This window comes from Cetorhinus maximus, chromosome 1 (assembly GCF_964194155.1).
Source record: "Cetorhinus maximus chromosome 1, sCetMax3.hap1.1, whole genome shotgun sequence".
Lineage (NCBI taxonomy): Eukaryota > Metazoa > Chordata > Chondrichthyes > Lamniformes > Cetorhinidae > Cetorhinus > Cetorhinus maximus.
Window position 1 is genome coordinate 221,830,918 of NC_135879.1, and position 15,841 is coordinate 221,846,758.

General features: G+C 41.9%; 1 protein-coding gene across 3 annotated transcripts in view; it reads right to left on the reverse strand.

Moving 5' to 3' along the window:
- The window catches only part of LOC144687491 (fibroblast growth factor receptor-like 1), a 352,123-nt gene that overhangs the window by 209,464 nt on the left and 126,818 nt on the right, over positions 1–15,841 (reverse strand). For all 3 annotated transcript variants that reach the window (XM_078553729.1, XM_078553722.1, XM_078553713.1), the window contains exon 3: positions 2,035–2,307. In XM_078553729.1, the coding sequence (XP_078409855.1) occupies positions 2,035–2,307 (273 nt within the window). The remainder of the gene's footprint in view (positions 1–2,034; positions 2,308–15,841) is intronic.

Sequence of the window (15,841 nt, forward strand, 5' to 3'; positions counted from 1 at the left end):
TGGAAATGTTTAATTTTCCGCATTGGAGGTCAATTTCAGGAGGTCCTGCAGGCTCATTTTCATCCCTCACCATTTGGTCTGGCACCAGGAAAGGCTCTGTGTGCCCTATATATGCTGTGCCTGTTCAGGCCAAACTGCGGTCAGTTTTGGTGTCCGTCAATGTAGCCTGGGGGTACCTCAGATACATGCCTACCCTCCTCAATAAGGCTGGGTGCCAGAAGACAGGTTAGTACAACGGGAGGGCCAGTGGTGGCTTGGGGTTTTGTGGCTGCTTTTGGGTAACAATAGCCAAAGGTTTCTGGCTTAAAATACAACTTGTGCCTTATGTAGGGGACACAGTCCTAAGGCCCCACAGTATCATTGTTGGGAGACCCATAATAAAGGAATCTGGCCAATATAAGTAAAGGAAAGTGAGAGAAAAGATCTATGAACACTCAACTACATCATTTACATAATGCTGAGTTTGTTATTATTGGAGGGACAAGCCCAGTTTCTTTCTGCGCCCCTCCCCCGCACAACCTAAAAACCCCCAGAAATGTGAACAAAAAGCTTCTTTGCCTGACCTTTGCGCATGGGTAATGGATATTACCCAGGGACCAAGAATAGGAAAATTTGTCCCTGGGTTTGAGTCATCCCACTACTATAACTCCATACTAGTTCTGCAACCAGTTGCAAAATGCTTACTATGGGCTACAAGGGTTCACAGAACAACCTTCCTTAAGGTGATCCTCTGTTGTGAACTGTTGGATTCTTTTGATAGAAGGATCCAAAGATTTGTTCTTTGTTAAGCTAATTCAAGAACTTATTCAGGGACTACATGGCCTAGCACACAGGGATATTATCAGCTATTTATGTTTTTCTTAAGTGGTCTGGAATTCCTGCTCCAACCAGAATCCTGTAAGGCCATAAATACTCTTGACAAACTAACTACATATCTATCAGTCTCCAAGAGTGATTTGCTACATCCATCATGGCAGCTAGAGCCAATTGGACAAACCGGCAAAGCAAACCAATGGCCTGACAAGTAAGATGATCCTAGCTGGGCCAGTAATAGGAAGCTTATTAGAGCCCTGTACTGGTAGCCTGAGGAGGTCTTGTGGCGTAGTGGGTAGCGTCCCTGCCTCTGGGCCAGAAGCTCCAGATTTGAGTTCCACCTAAGAACTTGATGGCCAAGGCAGAAGCGTTCATAATGTAGCCAAACAGGTTGTGTATCAATCTGCAAACCTTTCCAACACATGCCAATGGCTGGTGGTAAGAGCAGGAGAGATTCCTAGTCAGTCATCTGATGGAAAGAACACTGGAGCCTTTCTCATCACTATCCATAGCTCCAGATGCTAAATCATGGATGTAAAAGTGCATGTTGCCACAGCAACTCAGACTCCCTGAATGAATTGCAACGAACCACCACCACTGGTAGCCTGACAGCTTTAGTTTTTTAAACTCCAGAAGTACAAACCTTGCCTGTTGCCTGTGAGATGTGGCCCAACAGGGAGGCAATGTGCACTCAGTAGTGGGCGAATGGAGACTGCACATGTGGATTTCTGAGCGACTTGGCTTGAAACAGCCCAATCATAAAAATATAGAGAAAGAAGAATCAAACAGAAAACATTATAATTTATAATTCTCGGGCCTGACTGCTTTATTTACTCAGCTATTTGCAACTATTCCTTCTCACGCGAAAGGAAGTGGTAACTCCATGGTGCAGAACAGTGCACTTTGTACAGGTTTATTGGTCTAACTTGTACTTGGGTACTTGAGGCCTAAATGAAGAATGTCCACTAGAAAAACCTGACTTTAAGGCGGACAGTTCTCCCAATGCTCTGTGATAAATAGAACCCACGATGTCTTTGACTAGCATCTGTGAAACAATTAACCCCAAAGCCCAGGATAATGGAGCTTAGTTTAACTGGCCTATAAGGAATAGACAGATGGAAAAGAAATGCATCAATCCTGCTTAATGGAGCTCAGAGGACACCTGAATTAGATGGAGCAGAACAAAAAACAAAGCAGCTTCCTGTCTTACTCAGTACTTACTAATCACGATGAGGGTATAGTTGAGGTTAATGCTGCCAAAACCATTAGTAGCCTTGCAGATGTATGTCCCAGCATCTTCAGCTTCCACTTCTTTGATTTTCAGACCCTGGCGCAGGACTCGAAATCGGGTCCAGCCACTGTGAATGGTGCGGCCATCTTTTGTCCACATGGTCAATGGTGGGGGGTCACCCTCTACTGGGCACGGCAACTTGATCGTTCGACCTAACCTCACTGTCTGTCGGTTGATCACTCTTGCAGAAATCTGTGGCGGACCTAAGGATCAAGGGAAAGAGCAGTTGGTTGAGTGGCCAAAGGGAGATTAACATGTTTTGAGTTGCCTATTGTAATTTAACACACTCTCTTAAGGACACTAGTACATCTCCTGTGGCATTAAAAATGGTAAGCGAGGTGATACACTGTTGTATCATAACAGTACCATTAGAAAATGTAACACCCAAAATATTGTTCTGCTGCTGCTGAGGTCCAGGTATGTCTAAGCTAATTCATTCATTTAGGGGTCACATAATTATATAATCGGGTTCCTCTTGAGTTTAGAGAATAGTTGCTGATAGTGAGGGTAGGTGCTCATGAGCATTTAACTCCACATCGGAAGAAGTCCGATTGCCCTTCTTTTAATGCTTTTGACAGTCGGGAGGATAGCACATGAAGGAAGATAGCCACATTTGAAAGCGCACATATATATCTCAAATGGCATAAATCTACATCAGTGTACAGGGTTTCTATTAGGGCCAAGAAGATTGAGCAATGATTTTACAGATGTGTTTAAAATAATAATTTGATGGGGCAGAGTAGAGAGAAATGAACTGAACCTAGCGGTTGAGTGATCTAGAATGAGGGGACATGGATTAAATGTAAGAGATTTAAGGCAGACAACAGGAAAAACATTTTTACAAAGAGGGTTGTAAGGCTGTGGTATGTACAAAGTTAGTGATTGAAGCAAAGACCATGGCCAGAATTTTACGGGCGTGCATCCAACCTGAACGGGCGTAAAATTGTGTGACATGACGTCAGGCGAGCGTTCTGACATCATCGCGCACTCGCACGGTATTTCGCTCCGGGCGCGCATGGCAGTCAGAAGTGCGTCCACCGACAATTAAGCCCATTAATGTGGCAATTGTCTGATTTTTCATGGCCCGTCCAACCTTATGGTTGGCTGACAGGTGAATCAGCCAGGCGGCCTTTACATTTTTGATGAAACCTCATCAAAGGACAGGATGATGTCTCCGTTAGGAAATAAAAAGAAATATCTGGGGACAGCATTTTTGTGAGGTACGATTTCAGGTGCTTGATTGTGCAGCATGGACATATTTTTGCAGCTCTTTTGTGCTTTCTTTTATTATTTGTAGGACTGCAGCTCCCTAAGGCAGCTGTCTGCCTTCAGGGAGCTCTCTCAAAGTGCTCACCCACGCCCACAGTGACGTCATCGCCCGCCCTCTTCCCGCCCTAACCCCGGCAGCGCTGAGCCGTTAATTGGCCAGCCAGCATGAAATCGCTGTCGGTAGCCAATCACAGTCAGGGGCACGTTTCCCGCGCACACCCGGGCCCACCGATTGCACGTACCCAACAAGGGAAAAGTTCAGGCCCACGTTTACATTTAAAAATAGGTTGGATAGGTAGTTTAAGAGAAAGGGAATACCGGGATATTGGAAGAGCTAGGCACATGAGATTGGGCCTTCTGTTTGTGTGAAGGATACACATCAAAAGAGACCGACCTGTTTCCGTGTAGTGCGGTGGGCAATAAAGGCAGCCATGCCATTGTCATGCACATCCCAAGAGCAAATTAAAAACCAACTCTACAATTTGCTGCCCACATAACCAAGCAGAGGCTAATTGCAGTGGTCCATAATCTAGCTAACTCAGCACAGTTTGGAGTTCAAACTTGAGACCTTCCTTGTCTCGGTAACTCAGCTGTGCACCATACTGGTGTCACATCAAAAACAAACTTTTCAAAAACAATCATCATTACCAGGCTGGGGTCAGGGTAATTCTGCAACCTGGTCTTTCCTATCAGAGTGACAGCACTCGCCATGGGCATAACTCAAGAAGTTGCGGACACGCAGACAATGGTATCCCAGGTTACTCTGCCCATGAGCACCAAATCATGTAATCGCCACTTTTGACACTAACTTTGCACTTTATTCTTTGATCTTGTAAGTTCACTTACAATGCATGGTAACATCGAATGGATTTAATAGTGCAGCATTTCAGGTAAATGGAATCTAAACCTAGAAATGACTGTTGGAAACATTAAGAAATGAACACACAGTGCAGAATTTTACGGCGCCGTTTTGGCGGGGACGGGGCTGTAAAATGCGGCGGGCCATTTTAAATGCCATTGACGACAGCGGGAACGTAAAATCCCGCTGTTGTAAAATTCTGCCCACAATGTTTTCTCATGACAAACTCTACCTGCTATTTTAACATGCATTAACCCATTTAACATAAAAATGATTAACGCCTGTGGTACAATGGTGAATAGAGAATACCATACAAACTACTAAAACCTACAGTTCCCCAATAACATCATCTAATTGGATCTTGGGTTTAAGATCCTTGCCTCCGATACCAAGACCTTTTCGGATGAGGACAACTTAAAAAAGTTTAAAGAAGTCCTTCCTGACATTTGTCTTAAATTGCCTGTTCACCAGTTTTTAAGTGTGTCACCTCGTTCTAATGTTAAGATATTCCATGAAGAAGCAATCCTGATTTACCTCATTTATGCCAAAACTGGACAGTGGGGATTAGCCTCATGGCTTTTCCCAACACTTCCTTCATACTTTGAATATATTTTTCCCTTATGTTTTGGTGACTAACACTGAACACTGTACTCAAGCTGTAATTTTGATCAGTGGACTGTATAATTTTATATTCAAACCTATACTCAACCACAGGTCTATTCCATTCAATTTACAAACCTTTGTACCATGGTGATTTGACATATTAATTATCAAATCTATTATCACGTCCAGATTTCTTTCCGCTTTGCCTTTAGCTATTTCTACATCCGTGATTATATATCTGTGACATCCAGTTTTTCCACCTGAATGTAGTGCTTGATTAGCTATTTATTTGTATTTAGTTTCATCTGCCAATTATTCGTCCATTTACAGATATTATCTAATTCCACTAATGCAAATTGTGGCCCCAGCACTAAACTCTGTCATGTATGTTACATGAGGAAAATATTGCCCAGATTTTGCAGTCAATGGTGAAGCGATCTCTGTGCATGAATTTCCCCTTTCTCAAATTACATCAATTCATTATCTGCTATAGGGGATCTCTAGTGTCCAGTAACAGTGATGTCACCAAACAGGCTAAACATCGGGTTCACTAATGTCCTTTAGGGAAGAAAATCTGCCGTCTTTACCTAGTCTGGCCTACATGTGACTCCAGACCCACAACAATGTGGTTAATCTTAAATGCTCTCTGAATTAGGGGGCAATTAGAGATGAGTAATAAATGCTGACCTGGCCAGTGATGCCCACATCCCATGGACGAATAAAAATAAAACAACCAATCACGTTGAAGAATTCTCTCAGGCAGCAAATCAGTAAAAACCAACGATTATCCTTATCTTTTTAATCACTTTGCAGACACTGAAATAAAGATCGGGGCACACACAAGGGATTAAAGTAAAAACTAAAATATTATAAACAAACTTAAAAAATATTATTTTATGAGTGAAATTTTTTTTTATCACAATGAAGAAATTCCATAAACATAAAATTTCTTTTTCAGGGCCAGAGAGGTTATTCAGCATAATTAGGCATTTGGTATGCTATTAAAAGGGAGCTGATTAGCTCAGCTGGCTAAATGGCTAGCACATGGCTCAGGTTAAGACCACCAGCATGGGTTCAATTCCTGTTCCTGCTGTGGGACCTGTCCTGAGATTGGAAGGCAATGGCAAACTGCCACTGACAAAAACAGCCAAGAAAACAGCTCAGGGTGAAGCATCAGCACACAATAAATCAAGGACCTGTCTTTGGGCAGAGCACAGATGAATTCATGAATGCTATTAACAAAGGCATAACTTTTCCAAAGGTTTTTACAACGAGGCTAATGGCATGAAAGTGCAAGGTCATGTCAATTCAAGTAGTTTCAAAAGATTTCCGTCTGCAGGAACCTCAACAGTGCACCCCATCGAGGACCGGAGAACCACTGACGGTAATTTCCGGATTTCTGTATCTAACTCTATGTGGACGCCAGAAATAACTGTCAGTTTCACAGTTATAACACACTGACAGTTTTGCATTATAACAGTAAAATTTGGGTCTATGTGTCACTAGAAATACTGTACATCTTACAGATGAAAAATTACCCTGCATATATTATAATTCAGTATCACAGAAGTATTACTCACAGTACAATATCATGGCAGAGGAAGCTATGTGGCAGAATATCATTGCAGTATTAATCACATAAAACAACATTACTATGGTGTGAATCATGTAGTAGAACGTCACCGCAATAATGAAACTACCTTAATCTTGCTTCTAGCACATGAAATACATGGAACAATTTTTTTCTTAGCATTTTCTATTTCTGCTGAGAAAAGTCTAAGTTCAAGAGTATTAAGGGTTATGAAACCAAGGCAGGTGATGGAGTTAAGTTACAGATCTATGATCTAATTGAATGGCGGAACAGGTCTGCTGGAGCTCTTGTTCCCGTGTCTCTATGTTTTACCTTCCGTAGCCTTAATTTAGCATATTCAGCCATGAGCAGCATACTTTGTTTTGTCACACTTAGGTAATTCCAAATTTGTGCAATTATGCATCTAATCAATTGCATTCAACAAACAATGAACTGCAACAAATTGTATGCAGACAAAATCCTGCATGCAACAAGTCACTTGCAAAAACGGAGCCTGTAAGAGATTACATGTGGCAAACTCCATGCATCATTCAGTAAACCACTTGAAACAAAATACTTGCCAATGCACAATGGGTAATATCATATTGGCCGCCTGTTGTACACCCTGCTCAATATTCAGTTCCATTGTCGTCAATGGTATTGAATATCAAGTGGGATATAACGGACAGCCAATCCAATAATGCACGCTTTGTGTCAATGCTAAAGACAAATATCTAGCCATCTATATCTTTTGACAGAGATGATGTGCTCCAACCTAATCCCTGACAATGTTCCCAGAGCAGGATTATCACATATCACCGGGTGCTGTTTCTGAAACAGGGTTGTCTGGAATGCACTGCCTGAAAAAGGTGGTGGAAACAGATTCAATAATAACTTTCAAATGAGAATTAGATAAATATTTGAAGGGAGAATATTTGCAGGGCTACGGGGACACAGCGGGGATGTGGGGCTAACTGGATAGCTCTTTCAGTGAACCTGGACCAGCATGATGAGCCAAATGACCGCCTTCAGTGCATTATCATTTTATCATTCTATGATTAGTACAGTCCACTCACTGCACTTGATATCTGTCAATGTTCAATGTTTGAGCCTAGAATTTTGCATGTCCCTTGCTGCTCTACAGCAAGATGTGTTCTTGGAACAGCAGACACTCCAAATTGCATTAATAAAAATAATCATACCATAATGCATGTTTCACAAAAAGGAAGAGTCCTAAAACTTTTAATGTTATGTTTGGTGGCTGAATTCTAAATTCCAGTGCAATGTGTGACTGGCTAAAAATTTCAAGAGCAAGGGTGAGTGGCTTTGGAATGATCCGTTTTAAGTGCACGCTTTTGAGAATAAAACAAATAAAGATGTGAATATAAAGAATGCAGTTTCCCAGATGCCGCTGCACAACATATCAGATACACCAGCTGCGGAACAGCTTCTCGTTCCATGTTGAAGTTACCATTATGAAAGCAGCAGAGGAATTAATCTGAATGAATGGAGTCCAGAAGCCTAGAATTCAAGAGTCACCAGCAGCCACTTCAAAAGGACACATTTTCTCTGCTGTGTTTGTTAACATGCCCACATCCAGGAATGATTACATTCAACTTGTTTGACAGTCCTTTATGAAATATTGAACGAGATGAAAAAGTGCGGACCTCCGGGCAACATAATTATGCCTCTACAGTTTCATAGATGCAAGCCATCTGGATGAGCATTTACACCCCATAGCCAACTGCAGCTCTTGTAATAAACTCCCTCTCAACCCCCTCGCCAATACCGTCTCTCCGCCTGCCCTCCACCCTTGCCCTTTTGTAATTGCTGACTGTTGGCTACTCCTGAATTTTAGAGGAAAGAAAAACACTGCAATGTTTTAAGTTGGAAAATAAATATTCTGTCACCTCTTTATGCAAAAAAAAAATAGAATAATAACTGAGACTGTAAAAGAGAAGGCAGTTCCAAGTATCAAAAGCCCTCTCAGCATTTCTGTTTGCTTTGAATATTGGTGCGTGCAAGAGAGGCACATTTAAAAGTGCCAAATCATATTGTAAGCCAGAACTTCATGTATACACTAAAGGCAGTTTTCCTTTTATCAAAAACAGCAGTAGACATTAGAGCTTGGAGCGTGTAACTGGGTAGCAGTGACTTAGCACATTGGCCTTTCACCGCAGGGACACGAGTTTGAATCGAGCCCAAACTAATACAATGTTCAAGTCAACTCTGTGTTGACTGCAGCCTACTCCTCTCAAGCAAAATTATTTAATTCATTAACATCACCATTTCATTTGCATTGGCTGCTACTGGATAATTCAATCTTTCTTGTGTGGTCAATGTTGAATTACCAGCAAGTAAGCTGCATAAGGGTAATGTTTTTAGTAGGCTTAACTCAGCTCTCAGTAAGCTCAAATCAACAACACAAAGCAGAACTTCATTGCATGTTAATTGGCTCATAAGATCTCATGTTGGTGGTGGAATGGGAAAATGAAACTTCGTCCTGAAATAAAATGCGTCCTTCTGAGTTCAGAGTTGGGGTTCATTAAACCAAAGGTAAGAGTCACTGAATGTGGTTGTGCTTTAAGGAGATTTTTTTTTTACTCTTTCATGGGATAGTGGTGTCACTGGCTAGGCCAGCATTTATTGCCCATCCCCAATTACCCTTAAGGTGGTGGTGAGGAGCCGTCTACTTGAACCGCTACAGTCCATCTGGTGTTGGTGCACCCCATTGTGCTGTTAGGAAGAGAGAGCCAGGCTTTTGACCCAGCAACAATAAAGGAATGGCTCTGTACCAGTTGTCCAAGTTTGTTACTCCACCAATTTAGTATCATCTACAAATCTAAAGTACATTGTTCCTATCTCAATCTAAAAATCATTGTTATATAGTAAAGAGCATGGACTCAGCACTGATTCCTGTTGCACCTCCTTGGTATGTCAACAGTTCAATTCACAACCATTCTTTACTCTCTTCGGTTTAATGACCTTTCATTCCTCTTCAGATGTTTGTCTTCTATTCCATAAATTCCTACTAATCACTTTTGTGGCACAGTTTCAAAAGTTTTAATGAAATCAAAAGGTATCACATCCATAGAATCTCCATGGTCTATCATTTCATTGAACAACTCCAGTAAATTTGTTAGACAAGACCCCCCACCCATAATTTATTTTGACTCTGCCATACCATACCATATCCATCTAGGTCTTTCATTATCCCTTCTCTCAGAATGCCTTCTAATACTGTACCCACAACAGATGTTGGGTTCACTGGTCCTTAGTTCCCTGCGTTATCCTTGTGCTCGATTTTAAAATCTGATATTATGTTTGTTGCTTTTCATCTGTGGGCACTTCTCCCCTTTCTAATAATTTCCCTAAAACAGTTTCAAAGATGCGATTGATTTTGTTAGGTATTTCTTTAGGTATCCTTGTATGAGGCCCATCTAGACTGCAGCCTTGTCTTAAGTTAATGTCACCAGCTTAGCAGTAAGCAAAACTTCCTATAGTACTTCAGCCATCCCCCCCTCAAGTAGAGATTCTCTGCTGGAGAGACTATCCATTGTGTCTACCAGGAACACAAACCGATACATTCAGTATGTTTGTTATTCTTTGATCAATTAATATAATTTCACCTTTGGGATCATTCAATGGCCCTAGTGTTTCATTGCTTTACCTGCTTGCATTTGCTCTTTACCTCTGGCAATAAAATAATAAAAGATCAAAATTCACATCTTGTGTGCCCCATTATTTGGAAAACCTGTGTAATTTCCCTTTCCTTCCTACATCCAAACTAGTTTTAATTGCTAACTTGGGGGAAGACTGCTTTTACTGTTAACATTTTGCAAGGGAAATTTCACCTAACCACAGACATATGGAAAATCCACCACTGCTGAATCCTGTCCTCGGAGACCAATTGCACTGACATTGTTTAAGCTAAATTTTATTATCACATTAAACACAACTAGGAGAGGAAATTCCTTGAAAGGTCAAACTGTGCGGACATTTGTTTTAGTGCAGGGGTGGGGGGAATGAAAGTTGTAACTTGGAGCATCCAACTGATTCCAGTTAGTTATCTTCCTTGTCTCCTCCTTCGATTTACTTTCCATACTGTTCCAACTTTTGCGACAGCAAGCCCCCTGTTAGCACACTTTCCGCAGTCCCATATTGTAATCAGTCAAAGACTTGAACATGCAATGAGATGGACCTCAGATAAGAACTTTTGCTTTGCTGGGTCCCTGTGGGGGCTGTAGTAATGAGGTTAGACTGGTTTTGATTAATGTATCATCTGAGTTTATGTAGTTTAAAAGGAGCATTGCTGCTTGATGAATTGTTTTGTAAGACTGCAATTTGCCAGGTTAGAGAATTAAAGGACATGATTGTGACATGATGACATCACTGCATCATCGATCAACTGCTGGTTTGAAAAAAAAGTGAACTTAATCTAACAGTAAAGTGCAAATGCCACGTTGAAAATATTCTTGGTGCAACGGATAGACACAACTGCTACACAATGAACTTTCCACAATGGCCAAGAGAACAACGTCATTTAGTTAGGCCCTCCCTGAAGAAAGTCAGCTTGGATCAAATTGTTGAGGTTTATTTAAAGGGATACTCTTTTCAACAAAATAATTCAAAAACCATTTTTTTTTGGTGGCAATGTTAGGAAATAGAGACAGTTTAAGTAAGTTATATGTGTATTTGGGTACTTTAGGAAGAAGGTGTATCTTTAAGTTTAATTTATTTTTTCCCACTTGTGGGTTAAAAGGATCTAGTTTCATTTTTGAGTGGAGACAGCAAGTCTAAAAATCTGTTTGCATACCTGCATTTCTAATGAGATTTGTACAACCCTTGAAGATAAATTAAAGCAAACACAGGAGTAGGAAAAACTGTGGTGTTGCCGAGCAACAGGTGTCCAGAGAGGGACACACAAACACACACAGAGACAGAGAGAAAAAGCAGCAGTTGGAATTCAGTTGCAAGAAAGTGCCAGAACAGGTAGGACATGAAAAGGAACAGGTAGCAAGACTCAAACTAAAGAAGAAAGGTCCCAAGGCCAAGGAGTGAACCAGAAACAGGAGAAAGTCCCAAGATGACCTTCTAGTCAAAGGAAGGACAGGAACCTGGAAAAGGTCCTGTTAAGTGAAGTTTAAGAGTGAGGAGCAGAGGAAGGCTCCAAGCTTCAAGCTTAAATGAAAAAAAGCTGCAGGAAGCAGATTTAAAACGAGAGGCTAAAAGGTCCAAAGAGATGGATGAAGCTCTTTAACTCTTTACTATGGGCATGTGAAGCAGTGGTGTACTGTTGGCATGGCTGAGTATTTGAGAGAGAGTGCTTGGAAGAAAGTTTGAATGCATGTGGTGCCCTAGGGGAGAGGAACATCGGAAGGAGAATTTGAAACCCTAGAAGTGAACCCTTGTCTGAGAGAAAGCATCGGTTTGGGAGAAAATTGCAAAGCGAGTTCTTGGAGAGTGGAGTTTGGAAACCCTCACGTGAAAGACAGAGTTCAGTGAGACTGGCTGGCTCACAGTGTGACAAGCGTCTGGGGGGAACTGATGAGAGATCCATAACATCTGTATGGAGTGGCATCTGTCACTTGGTTTCAGAGCGTGGTGTGCCTGGCCACAGGTCGCCTATTGGTTTACATGGACTGTGTACCTACTGTGAATATTAGAGTATAAGATAGCTTGTGTAACTTGTGTTACCCTTACAAATCTGTATATATCCACAAAGGTATTGGTGTGGGTGAAGGAGTATTATAATTAGTTCATCTTTTCTTGTCTAATATATGTTTTATTCTTTTGTTAAAAGTTTATCAGCTGACTTTTGTGACTCTGTTCAGTAGCCACTCTCCACATACCTAAACAAAAAAATAAAAGTTAGGATCTATCAAGCCAGGTTCCAATCTGGTATCAGGCTTGTCCAGGGGTAACCTCAACTGGGATCATAACAACAATAAAAGAGCCAGAGAGTATTTGCATCATGGCAAGAAACAATCATTAACCTCAGTGAACAGAGGGAAATATACCACAATGTCATCTATTGCAAAGAGCTCAAGAAGGCAAAGGAACATAGAAATCTGCTCCACCATTCACTTAGATCATGCCTAAACTGTACCTCAATTCTGTTTAGCTGCCTTATCCGTTGATAACTTTGCCTAATGGAAATTAATTTGAAATAAAAACAGAAAATGCTGGAAATACTCAGCAGGTCTGGCAGCACCTGTAGAGAGAGAAACAGTTAACATTTCGAGCCCAATATGACTCTTCAAAAATTAATTTGATATTGGAGCAGTTGTCAAAAATAATTTCCTATTCAGGGTTGCTTAAAATGCCTGACACCAAACTGACAGTAGGAAAAAATAATCCATAACATAGCAGTTCCTACCCTGTGAGCTCTATAATCTCTTTACCACCAGTTACTTTTCCACTTCCTCCTCCCAGTATAGGTCTTGAATTCAAGTTCACAGATTAACTTTACATTCCGTTTCGCTGTCACAGTTAATTTTTAACCCAGTTTACACAACGCATATGGTTTAATAAGTATGACTCTTTCACCTCCATTGAGAGCTAGAAATGGAAACTTGTCACTGACTTTGTGTTCAACAGCTGTACTCTACAATATCGAACATGTAACATGACCATAGTATTTGAAGGGCCCCGTTTACAGTGCCACTTTAATCAGAGGTGAAATCAGAACGGGTTCCTTTCCAAAATTAAAATCTACAGAAGGGTCAATGAATTCATTCAGGCAGCAATAGACCAGGGAAGTTCCATAGGGCCGATTCTCTGACTGCTATCTTTCAATAGAAATCCTCAGTAGCTGAGGAAATACATTAGAAGTTCCAAGTCTGCTCCCCACCAATTTGTTTACAAATTAAACTGGTGGAATGTTGTGAGGAATGCACCCGTAATTTCTCAATGTGGGTTCCCACCGTGTGAAGCACCCATTATGAACACACATTCATTAAGTCAGCTTTTTTTTTTATTCGTTCATGGGATGTGGGTGTCACTGGCTAGGCCAGCATTTATTGCCCATCCCTAATTGCCCTTTTTCAGAGGGCATTTAAGAGTTAACCACATTGCTGTGATCCTGGAGTCACATGTAGGCCAGACCAGATAAGGACAGCAGATTTCCTTCCCTAAAGGACATTAGTGAACCGGATGGGTTTTTACAACAATCGGCAATGGTTTTGTGGTTATCATCAGGCATTTAATTCCAGATTTTTATTGGATTCAAATTTCACCATCTACTATGGTGTGATTCAAACCCCGGTCTGCAAAGCTTTACCCTGGGTCCTCTGGATTACTAGTGCAGGGACAATGCCACTATGTCACCGCCTCCCCCTGTCACCAGCACTAACACTGACGGATTTCCCAATGGGAATTCCCTTTAAATGACCTTTTTAGAATAGGGTAAAAGGAGGTCTAACATATCAGGTAGTTGAGGTATTCTATGTCAATGTGTTGGTGCCCACTCACCCAAATCTATAGACTAATTGCAGGTACCTTTTTTTTAAAAATTCAGTCACGGGATTTTAACTCTGATTAAAGTGGCACTGTAAATACGGCCCTTCAAATACTATGGTCGTGTTACATGTTTGATATTGTAGAGTTCAGCTGTTGAGCACACAGTCACACTGGCAAGATTATTGCCGAGCCTTAATTGCCCTCGATAAGATGTTAACAACAAAAAGCTAAAAGCTACTGCAGATGCTGGAAATCCAAAACAAAACAAAAACAGAATTACCTGGAAAAACTCAGCAAGTCTGGCAGCATCGGCGGAGAAGAAATCAGTTAACGTTTCGAGCCTCCATGGCCCTTCGGCAGAACTGCAGCATAGTTTCAACAAGGGAGAAATATAAATTGGTTTAAGGTGGGTGGGGGGGGGGGGGGGGGGGGTGGGGGGAAGAGACACATTGAGGGTGTGGTGTGAGCAGATAATAATCAAAAGATGTCAGAGACAAAAGGGTCAAAGAGGTGTTGAAGGTGGTGGTCTTTGTCTGAGAAAAGTGCTAATTAAGAATGGTAAACAGGATATTCAAAGTACAGCTCTAGTGGGGGTGGGGTGGAAAGACTAAAGGTTTTAGTTTTAGATTTAAAAATAATGGAAATAGGTGGGGAAAGAAGAATCTATATAAATTATTGAAAAAAAAGCGGGTGGGGGGGGGGAAAAAAAACGGGGTGGGGATGGGGGGAGGGGGAGTTTAAGATCTAAAGTTGTTGAATTCAATATTCAGCCCAGAGGGCTGTAAAGTGCCTAGTCGGAAGATGAGGTGCTGTTCCTCCAGTTTGCGTTGGGCTTCACTGGAACAATGCAGCAAGCCAAGGACAGACATGTTGGCAAGAGAACAGGGTGGAGTGTTAAAATGGCAAGCGACAGGGAGGTTTGGGTCTTTCTTGCGGACAGACCGCAGGTGTTCCGCAAAACGGTCGCCCAGTTTGCGTTTGGTCTCTCCAATGTAGAGGAGACCGCATTGGGAGCAACGAATGCAGTAGACTAAGTTAGGGGAAATGCAAGTGAAATGCTGCTTCACTTGAAAGGAGTGTTTGGGCCCTTGGACGGTGAGGAGAGAGGAAGTGAAGGGGCAGGTGTTGCATCTTCTGCGTGGGCATGGGGAGGTGCCATAAGTGGGGGTTGAGGAGTAGGGGGTGATGGAGGAGTGGACCAGGGTGTCCCGGAGGGAACGATCCCTACGGCATGCCATCAAGGGGGGTGAAGGGAAGATGTGTTTGGTGGTGGCATCATGTTGAATATTGAATTCAACAACTTTAGATCTTAAACTCCCCCTCCCCCCATCCCCACCCCGTTTCTTTTCCCCCCCCACCCGCTTTTTTTTCAATAATTTATATAGATTCTTCTTTCCCCACCTATTTCCATTATTTTTAAATCTAAAACTAAAACCTTTAGTCTTTCCACCCCACCCCCACTAGAGCTGTACTTTGAATATCCTGTTTTCCATTCTTAATTAGCATTTTTCTCAGACAAAGACCACCACCTTCAACACCTCTTTGACCCTTTTGTCTCTGACATCTTTTGATTATTATCTGCTCACACCACACCCTCAATGTGTCTCTTCCCCCCCGCCCCCCACCCACCTTAAACCAATTTATATTTCTCCCTTGTTGAAACTATGCTGCAGTTCTGCCGAAGGGCCATGGAGGCTCGAAACGTTAACTGATTTCTTCTCCGCCGATGCTGCCAGACTTGCTGAGTTTTTCTCGATAAGATGTTGCTGAGCAACCTTCCTGCACCACTGCTGTCTGTGTGTTGTAGGTACACCCGCAGTGCTGTAAGGAAGTTTCAGGATTTTGATCTAATGACAGTGAAGGAATGGCAAAAAAGTTCCAGCAATGTGTGTGGCTTGACGGGGAACTTACAGGTGGTGGCGTTCCCATGCATCTGCTGCCCTTGTCCTTCTAGGTGGCAGAGGTCACAGGCTTG